Raw genomic sequence first — 22684 nt, 5'->3', positions numbered from 1 at the left:
ATACAGATTAGTTATGTGACAGTAGGCAAATTAATATCTCTGGGTCTCAGTTATCTCATCTGTAATATGGGAATGATGCCTTTGAAGGAAGTTCCTTTCTTTTGAAGACCATTTTTCCCACCATTGGCTGCCTTAAAGTTAAAGAAATTGGTTAAGGGTCTACCAGGACTGATGTTTCACCATTCTCTCAATGGTGGGCAGAAAGCACCAAGATGAGTCAATCATTGGGTCACTTCAAAGTATATGTTTAGTGTGAGGGGGATGGAAAAATGGAAAAAAAGTGTTGATTGAATGGAAAACCCTTTTTCTTCCATGTGGATCTTATTTTATTAAGGAAAGTTAGTTCATCAATCAGCATTTCTTAAGTGCCCTTCCTTCCAAGTACTATGCTAGGGGCTGGGGCTGAGACGACTTGCCACTTGGTTCTCTCCTCCCCCTAAGGACTCTCCTGGGAACTCCCAGGACTTCCAGCTGCCCTTGACTCATTCTCCCCTGCACTGGTCTGGCCATCTTCCCATTTTCCCCCCCTGTCTTTTTCCTCTGAACCCAAGCAGGGAAATCACAATGACATCAGATAAATCGATTCATGGTAAGCCATCAATGGCACCAGAAAATACATTAAAACTGAAGCCTCAGACCCCCAAAGGTATGAGTAAGGGGGAAGATTTCACAGCCTGCCTGTGGGATGGATGGAATGCAGCTCTCTCTCTGGGTCTTAGTTTCCCCACCTGTCTGATTAAGAGGTGGGATGACGTTTTCCCCACTAGCATTGTGTTACTTTGAGGATATAATATTTGGCTAAAAATACTTTTAAAATGAAGTTAATCGTGATTGGTGTTGACAATACTCTGGTCCTATTATTACAACATATTTTACAGATGTTTCCACTCGTACCCAAAGGCTCCCTCCACTTGATTCTTACTTGACTTATTTGCAAAATCCCATTGTAATAAATAGCAAAGTCAGGTGACACTTATTCCCCCCCCTCCCCGCCTCCTCACATACACTGTTCCTTATAAAACTCTCTTCTATTATTCATATATCCTCTGTGATTGTTGTTCCCCCCCCACCATCACTCTGGATGCAGAGTTGTTTCCCTTCAGCAGAATCTTAATTCCCTGAACAGTGGGAGTTTTGTTTTTGGTCTTAATTTTAAGCCAACAAGTCATCATTAATATGCACCACAAAATAGCACTAGAAGCACAAAGTCAAAAATAAAGCAATGTCTGCTTTAGAGAGGCTTCCATTCTATTGGGCAGAGGAAGGCAACATGAAATGGTCAATCATTAGAGAGGAACAAGCACGGATGTATGTGTATATACATATATATATATATATATATGTGTGTGTGTGTCTATGTATATATACATGTATATGAAACACACATATATTGTATATTTATATTATTTTTCAAACTTTAAAGTAAATGTCGATGACTATTATTAATGTCTGAACAATGTGTAATATATTGGTGATATGAGGTATTTTTTATATTTAAGGAATGACAAATATGAGAAATTCATAGAAATATGGGAAGATATATGAAACTGGTACAGATCTAACAAACATAGAACCAAGAAGAAAATATGCACAAGTATAGTGATATAAATCAGAGGTGTCAAACTACAAACCACAACACTCCCAAGTGTATCAGAACCAGATTAAAATGGAATTGAGTATATTTTACAAATACATAAAAATACAATAAAACATAGATAGTATGAATTTGTGGTTTTCTAAGTTAGTATGCAGCCTGGGAGGGATCTGTTTCTACTTAAGTTTGACATCACTGATATAAATGTTTTAACAGACAATGGTCAATGTTGGCTTTAAAGTAGTGCTGCTGGAAAACACTTCTTTCCAGTCTATGGAAAAGGAATAGACTATTAGTGTAGAATTATACTTATTCTTGTTACTCACACAGACCATTTTTAGTTTGTTTAATTGTATTGCATTTTTTATGAAGAAAAGTATGAGAATGATATTGGGAAGTGTGTGTGGTATGAAAAAACAACATACAGTTAGAAAATATATTTTATTTTTATTTCAAATGTTAGGAAAAAGGGAAATAATTTAAGAGAAGAAATGGCAAAAGGCAAAGCCTTAGAAAATGTCTATATTTAAAGGGTAGGGAGAAGAAAAAGAATCAATGTAGTTTTCATGGATGAATCTGTTGAAGAGAAAGAAGAATCCAGAAAAGTGGAATGATTGAAAGAGGGAAAGAGATTTTCAAGAAGAGCTAGTTGAATATCAAATGGCACAAATATCAAGAAAGATGATGGAGAAAAGGTTGATAGAATTGACAGCCAGAAAGTCACTGGTGACCTTAGAAAAAACAATTCCATTAAGTTGGTGAAAGTAAAATTGAGGTTGCTCAAAGCTTAGATGTGAATGGGTTGTAAAGACATTGAGTTAAAACTAATACTTTTAGATTTTGGCAGTGAAAGGAAGGTGAGATTTGGGACATTTTCTAGAGAGGATCAAGTCTGGGGCAAGGTCAGGAGTCCCAGAGATTCACTGGGAATGGTCCATGACAAACATGCTTGGTGGAACTGAGCCAGGAGAGTTACAAGTAAGGCTCTGAACGCCAGGGGGCTGGAATGCTGGGAGGGGGCCAAATGAAGGAAGGTGTCTGAGGGTGAGCCAAGAGAACCATAGACAGAAAGGCAAGCTGGCGTCCCAAAAGGCGTGGGTAGTTTGTGGGAACAGAAACGCAGGAGACAGACAAAGTAATTCAGGTACTGATAGCTAATCACCTGCTCCCCTTTTTGCATAGCTATCCTCCATCTAATCTTTATTTTATTTTTGAAGGCATAAGCAATAACATGGAAACAGGGCAACGAGAAGTGTTGTTATGGCTGTTGTTTAGGATAGCTGAGACTTAAGCATGAGTATAGGCAAAGGGGAATGAAGCCAGTAGGAAGGAAGAAACTGAGGGTGTAGGAGGAAGAAAATCAGAGGGACAAGAACCCAGTGGAAGGGTGAAGAGTACAGATAAAGAAGTTATTTTATTATTGAAATAAAGAATGATACAATCATCCTTCCAGTCACCCCCAGGGTTCACAACTTCAGAATGTTCCTCGATTCTTCTTTCTCCTTCATTCCCCATGCGTGATTATTGCAGTTGTCAAGTCTTGTGGATTCTACCACATCTCTCCACCAGTACAACCATTACTCAAATCCTGACTCATCACTTCTATCCTCCTTGCTTCTAGCCATTTCTTCCTCTAATTATCTTCTACATCACTATTAAATATTCTTCAAATACAGTTCCTTACTTACTCAGAAATCTTCTGTGGCTTCCTGGAAACTCCTCAGCCTCATATTCTCCAGAATATGGTTATATTTCCACCATTGCTGCCCATTACTCCCCTTCATGTCCTCTGTGCTGTAGTCATATTAATTCCCCTATTCCCTAGATATTCTCTTAAACTGACAGTTCTATCTCTTTCCCTTGGATAAATTATGTCCCCCATGCATGGAATATTGAACCACCTCTCTCAATTCCTAAAATTTTTAAACACTCAGGTAAAGTGTCCTAGGAAATCATTTCTACCCCCTCTGCTCCCTTGCAATTGCAGTTCCCCTCTCCCTTCTAAAATAACTTAAGTGTTTACCTGTCTATGAAAATGTTAGGTCCGCAAGGGCAGAGCGATGGAAATCTTTTTTGCTTTTTGTATTACCAGTATTTAGCACTTGGTTGGTGCTTAATAAAAATTTATTGATTTTAATTAAACTGCTACTAACTTCAGATCTAGGAGAGAAAGCTCATAGAAAGAGCAGAAGGAGCAAAACCAAATTCTTTAAAAAGGAAAGTAATTTGTGATAGTGTAGGAAGTATCTGGTAAGACATGTTGAGAGAATAAAATTGAGTAGACATACCCCAAGCAAGAAACTGTTAGATGCTTTAAAGGAATAAAAAAAGCAGACAAATCTGACACATAATTAACAAAAATTAAAAGTCAAAATCTTCACAAACAGATTTAAGGTGTTAATGGAAAGAAAAGGGAGAGCAAGCAGAAGTATTGCCAATGGACATCTTAGTGTGCTTGAGAAGGAGAGAAGTGAAAGTGCTAAGTTTGAAGAATTAAAATAGGTTAACTTGAAACCTAAATATAAACTACAAATGATAGAGAAGTGTTTTTTTTTCCTAAAAGTTAATTTGAGAGGCCAAAAAGGTTGCAACATGAGTAAAGGAAAGTAGCTAGTAATCCAATCAAAATAAATAAATCATTTATTAAGCTTTGACTCTGTGTAAGTACACTAAAACACCAGAAATATAGACAAAAAAATTGTCCTTCTCCTCAAGGAGTTTACATTTCACAAAGGATCCCACTTGGAAATAGAAAAAAAAAACCGTGCATGATAATTTGTGAAGGAGAAAGATTACTAACAAGTAACAGGATCATGAAAGGCTTTCCTTTAGACATATATGATCCAGAGACTATAAAAGGCAGAGTCTAAAAAAGCAGAAGGCCTTATAGACCTGCAAAAAAGACATGAAGGCAGGAAATTAGAATTCTGTGTTTAGAGCTATTTGTCTGAAGAAAGTTCATAAAGGAGAGAAATGTATAGTAAGCCTGGCACAGACTGGAGCCAGACTGTGGAGGGCTTTAAACCAAGCTAAGCAAGTGTGTATTTTATTCTAAAGACAAAAGAGGCTGATATGCTCACTCTTACACTTTATGAAGATTATTTTTGGCAGTGACATAGAGGATGGATTGGAAAGGGATGAGACTAAAAGCCAGGAGTCTAAGGAGAATGCCACTTCAGTAGTTTAGGCAAGAGGCGATGAGGGCCTGAATTAGGATGAATAAGTAAGTAAATGAACAATTGAACTAAGAGTTTATCAAGTACCAAGCACCATGCTGAATTCCAGGGTTACAGCGAGAAAAGCAGTGAATTCACAGTGAATTCACATTCTAACTGGGAGAGATGACAAAGTGGGGGGATGGCTAAGCTTTAAGGCAGGTGGAAGGGCACAGTGGTCCTAAAGGAATAACTGTAGAGAAGATATGGCTACCCAGAGTAGCCAATTAAATTCATAGAACTTTAAAGTTAATTGACAAATAAGATGCCAGTGCCTGAGAATCTGGAGGGTATAGTTGCAGGGCAAATAGTAAGCTTTCAGCCCTGTTTCCTATCCTCCCCTCCAAATTTTCTTTCTTCTGAGAAAGATTCCAGATTCCCTGCATTTACAGAAAAGTAAAGAGGGGGGCAAGGAGGGCAACTTCAGATGTTTACTTCCCATATAATGAAGAAGGATACTGACCAGTAAGAAGCAGTGTATAGAAATTGATGATAGTGGAGATAAACAGTATAAAGAAAGTTTGGCAAAAGGAGGAAGAGAATATAAAACTCAAAATTTAAAAAAAAAACCAAATGTTAAAAATTGTTTTTATATGGAATTGGAAAAAAAGAAAATATTATTTTTAAAAAGAAAGCTTGGTGAGAGACCCCTGCCCCCAATTAAATCTTTTCAGGTTTATTTAAGGATGAAATTGTAAAGCAAACAATAAATTAATTAAAAAGTGAAAAAAGATGTCCAAATATTTTTACAACAAATTCTGTCCACCATAAAATGAAAGCACTCATTTGGATTCTAAGAACATAATCCTAAATAAGTTTATAAAGCAAGTGTAAATGTCCTTGTGATAAATAAATAATTATGGGAAAAGCTAAACCAAATATAACATGAAGGAGGTACATTCTGGAGGCAACAGATAATGATATTAAGGGAAATTTTTTAAGGTATCTGAGGAGGAAGATATCAAAAGTTTTTTTAGAAATTAAGATTGCCTTAGTTCTAAAAAAAATGCAATGTAGGGAATATCAATTACAAATCCATAACCCTACTTTCCCATCATATAATTTTAGAGAATAATTTGAATACATTTAAGGCTTCTTTGATGAAAATATTAGAAGGGAATATACAGATTTTTGAAAATGATATATTGATATATTTGAAAGTGACATAGCACATTATATCACAAGTGAAGAAATAGAGAATGCAAAATACCACTATACTTACTGCTTATTAACTATAAAAATACATTTTATCCATTAGAACAACATGCTGTCTTAAAACTTTTCCTCCAATGTATCTCTCAGGGGTGTGCTCTAATCATATAAAATCCCATGAAAAATGTAACAACAGAACTATTTGTTTCTCTTTTTCCAGATTGTCCTTTTCTTTTGTGTGTTTGCATTCTCAATAACTTATTCTCTTTAATTCCATTGGTGAAACTTGCCACTATGTATCCAAGTTTTTTAGTCAAGTAATTATTTCTGCTATGCAATCCATAGATTCTGTTTTAATAATTCTCATTTCACTTTTAAACCATTCAGAAATATCCATGATTTCTTGTCCATAGGATCCTTTACCTCCACCTCATCAAGTGTTGATTCATTTTCCTTTGTCTTGAAATAGTTATTTGCAGAAATCTGGACTTTTAAAAAGTGATCTGAAGGCCATATTGTCTTTTGTTTTTTAATATCTTCCCTATTTTTTATGTTTAAAGTTATCAATGTAATATCCTCATGAAATCTTTGGCAACTTCAATCATTTTTTTCTCTTTTGATGACAATTTTTGTGGACACTACACTTCAAAGCCATTGAGATGGCTCATCCCAGATTGAGCAGTTCACATCTCACCAGACTCATTCTCTGTCCCTAATGACTTTAAAGGATGGGCAGATGGAGAAAATCATCCCCAGCAAGATACTTGACTTTTTCCCTCAAACTTAATATGGTCCTACACATACATATATGAATGCTGCCCCACTGCCTTCTGTTCCTCAGTTCTCTCTTACAGCACAGAGTTGCTATCCCAGCCCAAGAAAGCCTCTGCTTTTTGATTTTTCACAGTTAAAAAAGGAATTCATTTTCAGGTCTGTGGGCCAGCTTGTGCAGCTCTGCTACAGAAAGCTGATGTGCAATAGGAAATGGAATGTTAAAGATTAAGTTTTAACCTTCTCTGCTGTTAATTTATCAGAAATAGGGTTCCTGATGTCCCAGACCATGGAGAAAGCCAAAATTGCTTTAGCACTTGTACATAATTCCTATTTTGGACACAGTTGAGAAGTTTAGGGGATAAGGAAAAAATGTCTAGTCTTCCATCTTGTTGATTAGGAAGATCATTATAACAGAGCTAATTGTCTTTGAATACCTTTTGATAATAAATATCAACTGAAATATTTAAGAGAGAAACATGATAGCCAAAGGTGTTTACTATTACTTTTTTAAAAAACCACACAACTCTGCAGAGTTTAAGTCAGGGAGAAATTCCCTCAAAATACTAAGATTCTTCAGGTGTTTCATATATTATGCTAAGTAATTGAGTTAAGGAACATTGGAACTGCATATTCTTTTAAAGGAAATTCATATTTACTCAAATTAATTTGGCCTAACTATCCACATAGAATAAATCAATTTGATAAAAAATATTTGTTGCCAAAATTGATATGCAATTGCACCAGAAAACTTAAATATAGTGAAAGGTACACAGATACCTTGTTCTTATATTACATGGTAAAAATGTGATGAGCCCAAAATTTATAATAATAATAGTTTTTTATTTTTCAAAATACTTGCAAAGACAGTTTTCAACATTGAACCTTTCAAAATCTCGTGTTTGAAGTTTTTCTTCCTCCCTGCCCACTTCCTCCCTCATCTATATAGCAAGTAATACAATATAGATTAAATAGGTGCAGTTCTTCTACACATATTTCCACATTTATCATGCTGCAGAAGGAAAATTGGGTCAAAAAGAGAAAAAATGAGAAAGAAAAAAAAAGCAAGCAAACAATAATATTAACAAAAAAAGGTGAAAATACTATGTCTGATCCACATTCAGTCCCCATAATCCTCTATCTGGATGCAGATGGCCCTCTCCATCACAAGTCTATTGGAATTGCCTTGAATCACCTCATTGTTGAAAAGAGCCACGTTCATCAAAGTTGATTATCAAATAATTTTGTTGTTGCTGGGTATAACATTCCCTTGGTTCTATTCACTTAGCATCAGTTCATTAAAGTGTCTACAGGCCTTTCTGAAATTAGTCTGCTGATTGTTTCTTATAGAACAATAATATCCCAAAACATTCATATACTTATTCAACTATTCTCAAGTGATGAGCATCCACTCAGTTCCTTGCCACTACAAAAAAGGAGCTTAAAATTTAACAGGAGCAAGAAAGTTGGTAGGATCACCTCTGAGGAATTTCAGAACTTTTCTCTTGACTGCATACTCTTCCCAGAAATAAAGAACCACCCTTTAAATAGTGGTAGTTTTCTGGGATTGTTGTATAGCCATAAATCATGGAAAAATACAATCTATAAAGAATTTAACTAGAGCATTATGCAAAGGGTAGTGGAAATGCACATAAGAATCAGTAGACTGAAGCTCATTCCAAAGAAAAAGTAAAGGAGAAATAGAACCGTCAAATAAACAAATGACTTAAAAAGATGGATTGATCATATGGCCAAAGTAAAGGATAGCTAATTGATGGCTTGTATGCTCCACTGGTATCTTCACAATGTCAAGAGAAAATAAGAAATACTCCTACCACACTGGATTGACCCTCCTGTGACATGCTAATGGGAGGATGTGGGTGAGAAGTCAGCAACCCAGAATTTTAGTCTTGGTTCTGATACATATTTCTTTTGTGACCCTGGGCAAGACTCTATTTCATCTTGATAAAATAATGAACTAGATTTAGAATTGGAAGAGAACCTTAAAAGTCATCCAGTCTATCTTATTTTTCAGGGAAGAAAACGAGCCCCCCAAAGTTAAATTATTTGTTCATGAATTACAGATGCAAGATGGCAGATGGATGGTCTCTGAGATCCCTTAGAGTTTTAAAAAACCTATAATTCTATAACTATAAGGAAAGGAAGGGGAGGTTCAGACCATAGATATGGGAATCCCTAGAGGCCTTTCTCAGAGTCATAAGTAGAGTAAATAGGGCTTTGCTCTAGAGTACCAAATTTAGAAGGTGATGACAAGCACTTAATTAGAAACAAAAGTTAATTAAAATATTAAGCTATTAAGATGGAGAACTGGGATAAGTTCCTTCCCCAACTCCCAGCAGTGGTTCTCACACTGGTGTCCCAGGGGGTCATAGCCTCTCACCACACTCTTTTGAGTATGCACATGGTACCATTTCCTTTACCACAGTTTGTGGTATTTGCAACAGACACAAAAATTTCTGCTCCTGGCTCTATTTTATTAGCCTCAAAAATTTTTAGACCCATATTCTCATGTGTTATAAATGGCTTTCCTTAGTAAATATATTTATTGAGTGAATACATCATGTCTCTTACTGTTCTACAGAATAATACTGGATGGCATCAGAAAAATACAAATTCGGAATCCTACAAGGGAAGAACAAGGTGTATATGGATGTACTGTGGCTAATCATCCTGATTCAGACACAAAAACTTCCTCAGTGTTGTATGCAGGTAATACCTAGTGAAAAATTCAGAATATTTTTTTCACTATACAACTAATTCCGTATCTTGCTTCTTATAGAAATGAGAAATCATTAGAGTTATTTAATGTGGCTATGCTCAAAGGTGGTCTCTAAAACAGCCTTTATCCTTATTATAGATATTTATTTTCAACATTACTGACTATTCATATTTAAAGTCCCACTAAATCAAAGAAAGTGGTTTTTTAGACTTGTCTTTTTTAAAAATGCTATGATATATAACTAAATGCCTCATTAAAAACATTTCAAAGAAGCTTGAACTCAATAAAATTCTACAGACATTTTATGATTTCATAAATCAAGTCTTATGAGGCAGCTGGTGGCACATTGAATAAAATGCTGGATCTAGAGTCAGAAAGATCGGCATTCAAATCCTGTTTCAGATATTTACTAGTTGTGTGACCCAGAACAAGTCACTTAATCTTTCTATTAATTTCTTCAACTGTAAAATGGGGTGATAATTATACCAGCCCCCAGGGTATTGTAAAGATAAAATGAGGTTATATTTGTAATGCAAGATTTTTTTGCTTTTGTTGTTGTTCAGTCATGTCCCCCTTGGCAAAGATACTGGAACAGTTTGCCATTTCCTTTTTTAGCTCATTTTACAGAAGAGGAAACTGAGGCAAACTGGGTTAAGTGACTTGCTCAGGATCACCCAGATAGCAAGTGCCTGAGGATGGATTTGAATTTAGGAGTTTCTGACTCTGGGTGCAGAGCTCCATTCAATGTTCACCTAGTTAAAACATCATATAAATGCTAGCTATTGTTGCTTCTCACAGGCAGACACTCAGGGAAGGCAAGTGGAAATTGTCTTATTTTAAGGAGATATTCTAAAGCTTTATTGTCTTGTCAAGTACTTGCCTGTCTATGAAGTCACTAAGACCTGATTTCCATCCTGCCTCTGATATAAAGTAGCTCTCTGATCCCCTTAACCCATCACTGTCCACAGCCAACTCTAGAACTATAAACTACTGGAGAATTGCCTTGGTGGGTGAAGTCTCCACTCCGGGAATTCTTTGTACTAGAGAAATCACAGAGGAGGGAAAGTTTTGTTAAAAAGCTTTCTTATTTCTAGCATACAGAGATGAAAGGAATTACCCCCAGCACCAGCAGTGGTTTCTGTTACTGCTTCCCTAAACCACAAGTGAGAATCAGATGTAGGGATTCCAGGGTGGGTGGGAGAGGGAAATGTTTGCAAAATTGCTCTTTGGGGAGATGTCACAGCCAAGTGCAATAAGTTGAGCAGCATAATGGTAAAAGAGAAATAACATGGTCTTTGGAGTCAAGGGCTTTGGTTCTGGTCCTGGCTGTGCAGCTAATGAGCTCTGTAGCTTTGTTCAAATCTTCAGCTCTCCAAGTCTCAGTTTCTTCATCTGAAAAATGAAGACTTTGGATTAGAGGATCTGAGTCCCTTCCAGTTCTAAAATTATATGGTTCTAAGTATTCCCTGAATGCCCTTTTAAAGCATCCAACCCAGATCGGAGCACTGTAGGGGATAGCAGAGAAATATGAGACATGCCTTTTGGCCACAAAGAATTTACATTCCCCTGGGGGGAATAAGACAATATGTAATAGTGAGCTGGAGGATTGGCAGAGTTAGGAGTGAGATGGTTCGAGCAGTCTTGTAGGCTCTGTCACTAATTGTTTGACTTTGTGGTAATTACCTCTGTGGGCATGGGTTCCTCACCTGTATAATGAAATAATTGGTCTGGGCTTCTTTCTGCTCTTAATGTTCTAAGATGCTAATAAACTCCCCATCCTGACATGTTACCAAAGCCAGTTTGCTTCTGTCAGATTTCATCTTCATTCCTCACATCCTCAGACTAGATAATTTTTAATAAGCCTAAGGGCTTTCTTGAGACATCGACTTCTATTGGCAATTATTTTGGGGTTCACAACGTGTTGTAGAAAAATATCCTGGACTAATATTAAAGTGTTTTGCATGACTGCACATGTATAATCTATATTATTTGCCTTCTCAGGAAGAGAGGAGGAAAGAAAAAAAGAAAAATTTAATAAATGTGTAAAAATTTTGTTTATGTATACTTGAGAAAAATAAAGTAAAAATTCAGTCTAAAAAGTTTAAAAAAGTATCCTGGAAGGGAAACCTTCCTAGACCTCCAGAATTATAAAATCCCAGAAGTACAAAAGAACTCAAGGCCATTTACTGCAAACTGTACACCTGAACAGAATCCCAGACTTCAAAAGTTGGACCAGACACCCAATTTATACCTGAATAAAAATTCTTCCTACATGTATGTCAAGTGATAATATAACTTTAACTTTAAAATGTCCAAAGGAAAGAAAGCAACTCTGCCCATTTTACTTTGGGATAGCCCAAATTGTTAGGAAGTTCTTCCCTACATCTCACTAGCTTTGCCTTCTTGATCCAAGGAAAACAAGTTTAACTTTTAGGTCTAAAATCCTTGTTTATTATATTTTACATATATATATATATATATATTATAAAAATATAATATATAGATATCACAATAAAATTTTTGTTTAGTATTAGACTAAACTATCCCTTCTTCCCTTCTCCGGATTAAACATCTTGAACCACTATGTCATGATCTCAGCATACTTGCTCATCCTGATCACCTTCCTTTAGATGTGTTCTAACTTACCAATGTCTTTACTCAAATGTAGCCATTAGAAAGGGACAACATATTCAGGGTACATAATAATCTGGACAGACTCCCTCTCGGAGTCATGGACTCTATATAACTCCTCTAATATTGCATAAGATTACATTAGCCTTCTTCACTGGACCATACTGAACTTGCCATCAACTAAAACTCCCCAGATCTTTTTTTATCCCTATACAAACTGATGTCTAGCCATGCTTCCCTGATGCTTGTGAGTCTGATTTTCTTAACCAAAGGTAAAACTTTAAATCTATCCCTATTAAGTTTCATCTAATTATACTTGGCCCAGTCTTCTATCCTCACAAGATTTTTTTGGCTCCTAACTCTGTCATAACGATTTGTTAGCTGGCTTTCTGTCACCTGCAAATTAAATAAGCACACCAGCTGTACTGTTCTCCAAGTCACTGATAAAAATTGTTGAATGGTCCAAGGCCAAAGTCAGATCCCTGGGGCATTTCTTGGGAGACCCTCTGCCAAGCTCACTAGGAACCTGCTTCTCAGCATTTATGATAAGGTCACTGAGGCCCTGTGTGGAGGTATTTAGTGAGTCCTTTCCTTTTCTTGCACCTCCAAGTAAAGGACTGGTACAGCCTCAGCTTAGGTTCTCTTAGCTTCAGGCCAAAGCTATTATTCTGGTACTTGTTGGTGTTTATCTGGGTTGTGCCTATTGATTAGGGATTCTTAACCTTGTTCATGTCATGGATCCCTTTGACGGTCTGGTGAAGCCTTTGGACCCCTTCTCAGAATTATATTCTTAAATACATAAAATAAAGCATGTAGGATTACAAAGGAAACCATTTATGTTGATATTAAATATATATTTTAGAAGCTCATAGACTACAGTTAAGAAACCCTATCCCAGGACTATCTGGTATCAATAAAACTATCATATATCAATATATCATATATCTAGGTCACCTATCAATTATTATTTAAGAATGTAAAAAAAATTCTTAGTTCATGGGAAGCAAGTGGTTGGCAAGATTTGCTTCCTCGCCATCATAGTGAACTGATTCCCTTTTTGTCCTAGTCCCCTTTCTTGATTTCTCAGACTAAATTGCCCATCTTCATCAGCACATTCCTACCAACTTGTCCCTTCCTGTTTTCCGAAAGCGCCATGTGGTGGGTCTAGACTGGCCTTGGGAGGGTAGCCTTGTTTACTCTGTGGTACTTGGCTTTTTGCCTGTCACCAGCCCTAGGGGAGCATATTTCTTTAGGCAGGAAATGTTAGTGTGAAGCCAGAGTTGTCACTGACCAACACATTCTTTATTCTTTCCAAGCTTGAAATATTTTTTCTAGTATTGAATTTTTCCACTTAATCTGTTATACAAACACTTGTTTCAGAATAATCAGATACTAACTTTTAATTTTATTTCACCATTATTGACCATCTTTAAAAATTAAATTACACAGTGTTACTGGTCATAGCCACATGTAACTTTGCTATTGGAGAGCTGTGTTACAGCTGACCAATTAAGGTTCATTTTCCATCTTAAGACTTTCTGCAAGAAGTCACTTAACCCCAATTGCCTCAGCAACAACAACAACAACAAAAAACTTTCTGCAATTTAAATGAGTCTTAGTATTGTAAGTTGTTTTAAGAGAAACTCTTTATTCTGAATTGGGACTAACTTAAGTCAATTATGCCTTAAAAAGATCAGATAAGAAAGATAATCATAGAATCTTAGATCTAGAATGCTTGGATAAAATCACTCTCACATAATCCCCAAATTTTTTGGCCAGAAAGAACCTCAAAGGTCAACTGGTCCAACTCGTCTATGAAAAAGAATATCTATTGTAAAACTCCCTATAGGTTTTCAGTCTTTGCTAGAAAAATTCCAGAGTAGGGAGGACCCATAACTTCTGAAGGCAGATTCTTCTACTTAGGGATAGACTTAATTCTTAGGAAGTTTGCCTGACATCAAGCCTAAATGGGAGCCTTACAACTTCCACCTGTGTTTCTTGGTATTTATGTTGTATTAGTTCTCTCTTTTTTAATTATATAAATTCTCTGAAAGTTGTAAATGTGTCATTTTTGACTTTATATTCCTAATACCCAACACATAATCAATACTTGATAAATACTTATTGATTGATTGATTAATTGATATAACACAGACTCATTTTTAAATAAGGCAAGTGAATGAAGCTTAGAGAGATGAAGGGATTGCTCAGATAGTATAACCAGTCAGTCGACAAACTTTTAATAAGCTCCTGCTATGTGCCAAGCGCTGTGCCAAGTCATAATTTGAACACAAGAACACAAGTCATCTCTTCCAGTTTTGGGGGGGGAAAGAGAGCTTTTTTTTTTTTTTATCCCTAGGACTTAGCATAATGACTGCTTAATAAATGCTTATTGACTAATACATTACCCTATTCAAACCTATGAGTCAGAATTACAATTTCTTTGGTATTTAGGGGAATCCATATGTTATAAAATTAGATATTTGAAAACATTAAGTGGAAAGATTACGATCTTTCACTCTTTATGACTGCTATGTAAGCAGTACATCTGAGACGTACTGGGGGTCGCATCACCTTCTAGTACTCCAGCTTGTGGAACAGTTGCTGGTTCGCATTGGTAGTTTGCTCATACTCCAGTGGAATTACATGTCCAGACGGTCTGATCACTCCCTCCCCGACCGCCAATTAAACTGGTGCCAGAATTGCAGTAACTAGATTTTTGCTGCACATTTTTAATCTATATCCATCCTCCTACCACCTTTGGTCATTGCCCTGCTGCTTTGTTAGCTATGGGAGAAAAAGGGAGGACGACTTTAAATCTAACCTGTTCTTGTGCTTCCTTTTAATTAAGAGGGACCTGTCATCTTGACTGTGGCAAGAAATTTCACAGAAGCAGAGCACGGCCGTCTGACTGTGATTGTCGGTGGCACTGCCAGGGCAACAGTGGGAGCCAACGTCACCATCAAGTGTCCTGTCAAAGGTAGGTGAGAGCATCCTTTTCCACTCTGTGCAACTGAACAGCCAGTGGGAGCTGGGAGGAGGATTGTGGCCATACTTAGTCACAGGAGGAAGGCCACGCTTTTTTCCTAGGGCTTGTGAGCCGTCTGTCTGGGGCACACCCCGGCACAGACGTCCAGCACTGAAATCTCTTCCTTCTTGTGAATGGCCCGTGGCCAGCGTTCCTCCAAGCTGCGAGGAAGCCCTCTCTTGGCTCCGCCACCAGTTGACCTATGGGTCTGAAAATCTGCAAACCCACAATGAGCTGTTTTTCACCCCCTTTGAAATTCCCAGGCCATCTGGCCTTCATAGATCTAGACTTGTAAAAGACATCTCCAGAAACTCACCCGATTCCCCCGCTGCCCTTGCCCCAAAGGGGGTGGGGAAAAAAAAACACACAACACAACTGCGAACCTTTTGGCAGTACAAACCTAGCCATTATAGTCCGGACCGGCATTCTGTGGCTACAGCGAGGAGACGAGCGGGATTACGCGGCTCAGATGCCAAGCCACAGCTGTCTGGAGCTTCTGCCATCCCGCACCTGCAGAGAGGGGCTTGGGAGAACAGAACCAGCCTTTACTAAGAGGAACCTCATTGTCTTGCCTTCGTTTTGATTTCTGATTTGCATAGTATTTTGAAATTGGATTTCATGGTATAGCTAATTTAGAAGTTGCATTTTTAGATAGACTTGGGGGAGGATGACAGATGAATAATTGGCTTCCATGGCAATTTTGTCTGAGGAAAGGATACATGATTGGCCCAAGTCTGGTTATCATTTGCTGTCATTAACAGTTTCTATAAAAAGCTGTTCAAGTGTTGGACCCAAATTTTATTCTCTTGCTGGCACAATTGATTTTGGAACTGGATCCGCATGAGACACAGAGGCTTAAACCACTCCTATCTTTGCAATATTTGAAAAACTGTTATTGTGTTATTTGCACAAGCATTGCCAGTCCTGTTCATTTATGAAGGTACCCTTAAAGTTGCTATGGGCCATGCTTCTGGCTTTCCCAAGAACTTAGAAAATTTGGTTGTCTTGGAAATTTGGTCATCTTATTTTCATCAATCCCCTGCCTCTGTCCAAGAAAGATAATGAGAAATCTGCTTAAAATTGGATTCCATCGCTAGAGAAATGAGAACATTAGGAGCATCATAGAATTAGAAGAGAAAGGGACAAAATTACTATCAACCTGTCCCCCTATACTCCCAGTCTCATAGATGGAGACAGTCTGGCCCAACTGGGTTAAGTTGCTTGCCCAAAGTGGGGAGGTCATAAGTGAAACTTAAACCCAACTTCCCGTGGGAGGCAGCATATTAGTAGATAAAGAAGTGGCTTTAAAGCCAGTAAGATGTGGATTCAACTCTGAATCTGTGAAATTGGGCAAAGTGTTCATTTCTCCAAGAATGTAAGTTACGGAGAATGTGATGGCCTGTGAAGAGTTTCTTCACCCACTTCCCTATTCCAGTGAAATCACAAATTCAGTTCCTATCCTAGAGTCAGGAACTCCAAAATCTCCATTAAAGGAGATACTCAGCACAAACATCTCTTTTCTCATCTGGCTTCTGTACCCTGTCCCTTTCTGGAGTACCTCCCACCTGCTCCTTCTGAATTTTCTTTTGTAGGATGTCTTCCACCATTCATCTGTAAATTTCCACAGGGCAGGGATTAAGTTTCCTTTTTCATCTTTGTATCCTCAGCACTTAGCATGGTGCCCATAGTAGGTGCTTAATAAATGTTTATTAACTGACTTATTGACTCTATTGACTCTATAGCCTATACTTTTGAGTTTCTTTGCATTGCTTCTTTTGAATACTCTTGTATAGAATTTATTAGATTTTTCCTATAGATACTTTCCTTATTCACTGACTTCTTAGTGCAAGATCAAATCTATAGGAAATATGCTATAAAGGAGAGATAACAGAACCAAGAATCCTGTTTTCTTGTCTCAGTTTTGCCTGTGACTACCTGTGTAATTTTGGGCAGTTAACTGTTCACTCAAGTCAAAATTTATTCATTTTTCAGATATGCATAAAATGCTCAATAATGTTTACCGTAATGATTTGTTTTAAGGCTCAAATGAGATAATGCGTGTGAAAGCATTTTTAATATTGTGAATGGCTACACAAATGGGGGAAAAGAGAAGGGAACAAGTACCTACTATGTTCTAAGTACTGTGCTAAGTGCTTTTCAAGCATCCTATTTGGTTCCTGCAGCAACACTGAGAAAGTGACATATATCTCTGTTTTATAAATGAAACTGAGGCAAACTTTAAAGAGTGAAGTTTTGTCTTGTATCTCAAATGGATACAAGTGTATGCTTAAACTGCAAGATTTTTACTTGCTAGAGAATCAGTTTTAATATAGTGGTTTGGCCTCTGATTATTTATAGGTTTTATAAATTTTAGAATCAATTTCTCTTTAAGATGGCTCAAATTTTTCAACTCTTGTGCATATAAAATTGAGTTGAAGTTCATTGTGCCTTTTTTTTTTCTTTCCCCAAAAGTTGAGTTTTTAAAAGCTTCATATGGTAACTGCATCCTATTCATACAAAGTCTAAAATCTCAGAACTGTGTGGTGTTCACTAAAAGTAGGTATAAGAAAGTCAAAGCAATTTAAGGTCACAAACTGGTGAAATTGAAAAGTCTAAATCCACCAGATATTGTGATAAATTAAAATCCTTTCCCCTTTCCAACTTGATTCTGATGACCCTGCCACATATACTGACTGTTGATTTTGCAAACATTGATATTTCAGTGAGATTAAAATGAACATTTTCCCCACTATTGTGAAGATTCCATTTTTTTCTTGCACTGAAAGTGCAAACAACATCCAAGTGAATATTATAGAGTCAGGTAAAGCAGATAGATCTATGCAGTTACTTGATTCTCTTTCTTGTGACCTTATCAGTTTTGGATTGAAATTGCACCATTTCATAGTTAAAGGAAACAGAATATATTGCTGCACTTTTAAGTTTTCAGAACAGTGTTTAAAAATTGTATTGTTTTTATTATTTTTTAAACTATCAGTTAAAATAGACTAAAACGTTCTTTCAAAAGATGCATCTAAATGTGTTCCTAATTTTTGTATATGGGCTTAGGTTTTGTAACCAATAAAAAGCTGCTATCAAATGCTACAAAACATGCAAAAAAAAGAAAAAGAAAAGAAACTGAAGCAGACAGAGGTGGAGTGACTCATGCAGGACCACATGGCTATCAAGTGTCTGAAAATGGGTTTGAATTCAAGTTTTCCTGACTTGAGCCTCAACACTCTAATAATACATTTGCAGATGGTCCTGGAAAAGAAATTAACATGCAGATGAAGGAACATGATTAATGTGGCAGTAATAGGGACCTATCATTCAAAGGACCTTATTGTGTCCCCTCAGAATTCTTTTAGATAGAGATCAGGATTTGTACCTGCAGTATGGAATAGACACACACAATGGATATGGTGGAAAAAAAACATGAGTCCTGGAATCAAGGTACCTGAGTTGAATTCTCAGTTATCAGTCTTTCAACCTGTATGATCCCACAAGTCATTCTCTGAAGTTCAATTTACTTATCATAAAGAAAGTATTTTGTAAACCTTACATTGCTATAAATCATGTAATATTATTATTATCATTATTATTTTATTCAGTAAGGTTATAATTTATTGACTTTTTTAACAGTCACAATTTAGTCATTGCTGCTTGTAAATTTTGATCTTACCATCTTAATGCCTTTAGTGGATAATTGGGCTTATTGTGTCTGTCTGTCCACACATATGTTGCTAGATCAGCCAAAATCAGTGTGAGTTGTGTTGTAATTCATTTCTCTTTGAAAAGTATTTAAACATCATACATGTGAACCCTTCAGATATCTTTCATTTTATTAACTGCAAATCACTGTGCAAAATGATAACCATATTTTGACATATATGAATAAATATGTGGAATTCTCCTTTCTAAGGCGAACTGGAAGTGCTGGTCCATAAGCAGAATTCACAAGGGAAAACATAGCTCATGGATGATTCAATGAGTAACTTGACTAATGCATAGTATTAGAGATAGAAAACACTCCCTGTAGTTCAACATTGTTCATTATTTTAAAGATGAGAACACTGAAGTTGAGAGATAACATTACTTTTCCAAAGATACCACTCCACACTTGAGATTAACTGGAGATACTGACATGTTCTAGTGATCTAAATAAGGATATGCTCTCCAGCAGTTTCCAGTATCAGGTAATAGTGATGACTTTTATTTATTTTTCATTACCTTATAATTTATGAAGCACTTTAAATTACTTATTAAATAAATTAAATGAATAAATTTTAGTTATTAAATTAGCTATTAAAATTATTTATTAAATAAATAAATTAGTTATTAAATAAAGTCCATTGGACTCTTAGATTCTTGAAAGCAAGTACTTTTTTTTGCTTATTTTTTTCAAACCCCAATGTTTACTTAGCACAGTGCCTAATATATAATATGTACTTAGAAAATGCTAGTTTATTGACTTGCTGAAAATCCTATGTTGTAAACAGGGAAGGTATATTATCACCATTTTTATTGATGAGGAAATAGCTGCCTAGAATAGCTAAATGACTAGATCTAATAGGTGTCAATAGATGGTCTAATAGATAATAGATGGTGAAACTAGGGCTTCTGACTCCTCAGTCTAGTTTGGTTTTTTTTTTTCATTATACCATAAACTATCGCTGAGTTTCAGAGGTAGAGAAGGCCTCAGGGGCCATCTAGTCCAACCCATAGCCTAAAGAAGGACTCTGTATACAAAATTCTCAATAAATTGTCATCCAATTTTTGCTAAGACTTGTGGTAAAGAAAACCCATTGCTTCCTTGGACATTGTTCTTTGGGATAGAATTAACTGTAATGAAATTTTTCTTTGCATCTAGTTCTAATATCGCTTTTTGCAACTTCTAGTTCTGCTTTCTAAGCAAAGCAAGTATATTCCCTTTTCCACCTCATAGCTCCTCAGACAGCTTTCATATATTCCCCTCTATTCCTATCCATCTCTTCTGGTCTCCAGGCTCACTATCTCCAGTTTCTTCAACAATTCTCACATGCTCTGACCTTCAAGATAACTATTTTGTTTATCTCCCATACCCTTTGAATGCTCTCCAGCTAATCAATGTCCTTCCTAAAATATAGCACCTTGAACTGAACCTAATACACCCATGATGGAGTCTGACCAGTGCAGATTGTGTATGCTTTTAAGTAATATAATGCATGGCATGTAATCTTCCACAATTTTTATTATGTTGCATAATACCTCAGGCTGTTAAGTTAACTATATCTTATTCATTCTAACTTTAATATTATCAAAGAAAAAATATAGCCGTGTGTTTAGAATTAATCAACATATTTTTCCTATCCAACAGTGTTATTTACTGATTTTCCTACCACACACATAGATGTTTCAATTTTCCAATCATAAGCTTCATATTATAAAAGTTACAAAATAAAATATCCTAATAAGTAACATATATGAAGGTTGAGAATTGGAATATTTTTATTAATTCATTGGAGACACTGGTATAAATGCCTATTTTCATTTTAATTAACTCTCAAAATATTTTCCCCTTAATTATACTAAACTCATGTTCATGAGACTTTATTCATTATGTTCAAGAAAAATCCATATTCTCATGTTGTGGACAACTATGGTTCAATCAATAATTAGAATATAAATATAGCTCTTGAATAAAATTGACTATTTGCAGCAATACTTTTTTAATTATACATTAAGTAAATAGAACCTCTTGAATACTATAAATAATACTTAAAGCTCCAGAGTTCTAGGACTAAGTAAAACAATGACCAATTTGTTGCCTAAAAATTTTTGTGGCAGAAAGAAAGGTAAAGGTCCTGGATTTGGCATTAAAAGATCTGGATTCAAATCCAACTTCTGTTGTTTATTTACTTTTTGATCTTGGGCAAATCATTTTGTTTCTTGGTCTTTAAATTCCTCATCTCTAAAGTGAGAGAGTTGGTGAGATGATCTCTGAGGTCCTTTCCAGCTCTATCTATTTCCTTTGATCTGGGATCCTATGGAAGTGAGGGAAAAATGAGTATTCTCTGCCACCTTCTGGTAAGAAATGAAAGCTCATCAGGAAAAAAAAATGATCACTTGCTGTTGGTTTTTATAAACAATCTGATTTGATCTTTATGCATCTCAAAAATACATATTTGTGACATATGACATTTTTTGTTCAATACATGCACTTCATGTACTTAAACATGTATTGTGACTGCAGGTATCAGTCAGTCAATAAGCATTGATTAAGCTACTACAGTATACCAAATCCTATGGTAAAAATTAGGGATACAAAAAAGGCAAACAATAGTTCCTGTTCTCAACCTTAGGCGTTCACAGCCTAAAGGAGACAGCATGTAAACAAGTAGCTACAAGGCTAGGTGGCTCAGCAGATAAAGTGCTGGACCCACAGTCAGGAGGATTCATCTCCCTGAGTTTAAATCTGACCTTAGATACTTACAAATTCTGTGACCCTGGATAAGTCACTTATCCCTATTTATCTCAATTTTATCATCTATATATTGAGCTGGAAAAGGAAATGACAAACTACTCCAATAGGTTCCAATGGAGAATCAGACCCTACTGAAAAACATTGAACAACAAATATACAAAGGATATAGATAGAATAAGTCAGAAATAATCAATAGAGGGAAGCCACTAGAATTAAGGGGGATCAGGAGAGGCTTCTTGTAGAAAGGATTTCAGTTGGGAATTGAAAGAAATCAGGGAACCAGGAGGTGAAAATGAGAAAGGAGAGCATTGCAGATAAGGGGGGGCAGCTAGAGAAAATGTCAGGAATTTGGGAGCGCTTTGTTTCAGGAATGAGAGACCATGGTCACTGTACTGCAGAGTATGGGGAGGAAGGTATATGGAAAGATGTAAAAAGACTGGGAAGGTGGAGGGAGGAGGGGGGAAGGATTCTGAAGGGTCTGAACACCAGAGAGGATTTTGATCTTGGAGATGATGGGAGCTGCTAGAATGTATTGACTAGAGGAAGGATGTGATCAGATCTGTTCTTTAGGGAAGCTCACTTTGGCCACTGAGTAGAAAATGGACTGGAAATGGGGAGAGACTTGAGGCAGGGGGGCCAAGCAGCAGACTCTTGCAATAGTCCAGCCCAAGCTGAGGGGCACCTGCACCAGAGTGGGAGAGAAGGGGACACATGTGAGGGCTCTTGCAAAAGTAAAATTGCTAGGCCTCAGCAACAGATTGGAAAAGGGGAGAGGATGATGAGAGAGCAAGGAGCTGAGGATGTCAGCTCAAAGTCCCCTTAAGCAGTTGTTGTTACTGTTTGGAAAAAAAAACTGTTTTTTATCCTCCAAAGACTTTTAGAGTTTATATGTTAACAGAATGATAGGCTAGGAAAAATGTGGCAATCATAATACCTAGAGACTTAGGTCTCTAGATCCAGAGATTTTTTTTATCTCTTAAGAGATTTTTAATCCCTGGAATAGAAATCAGGACATCCACTTTTTTTAGTCCCACCTCTGCTACTTCTGTAATTCTCTGATTTCAAGCAGGCTGCTTTCCCTTTCTACCTTAGT

At 36.5% G+C, this 22684-nt stretch overlaps 1 protein-coding gene across 8 annotated transcripts in view; it reads left to right on the top strand.

Moving 5' to 3' along the window:
• Positions 1–22684, top strand: part of ADAMTSL3 (ADAMTS like 3) — a 553717-nt gene that overhangs the window by 483739 nt on the left and 47294 nt on the right. For all 8 annotated transcript variants that reach the window (XM_074295268.1, XM_074295270.1, XM_074295266.1 and 5 more), the window contains exons 22-23: positions 9335–9462; positions 14955–15083. In XM_074295268.1, the coding sequence (XP_074151369.1) occupies positions 9335–9462; positions 14955–15083 (257 nt within the window). The remainder of the gene's footprint in view (positions 1–9334; positions 9463–14954; positions 15084–22684) is intronic.

Source organism: Sminthopsis crassicaudata, chromosome 2 (genome assembly GCF_048593235.1).
Source record: "Sminthopsis crassicaudata isolate SCR6 chromosome 2, ASM4859323v1, whole genome shotgun sequence".
Lineage (NCBI taxonomy): Eukaryota > Metazoa > Chordata > Mammalia > Dasyuromorphia > Dasyuridae > Sminthopsis > Sminthopsis crassicaudata.
This window is presented reverse-complemented; position numbering and strand designations above follow the sequence as displayed.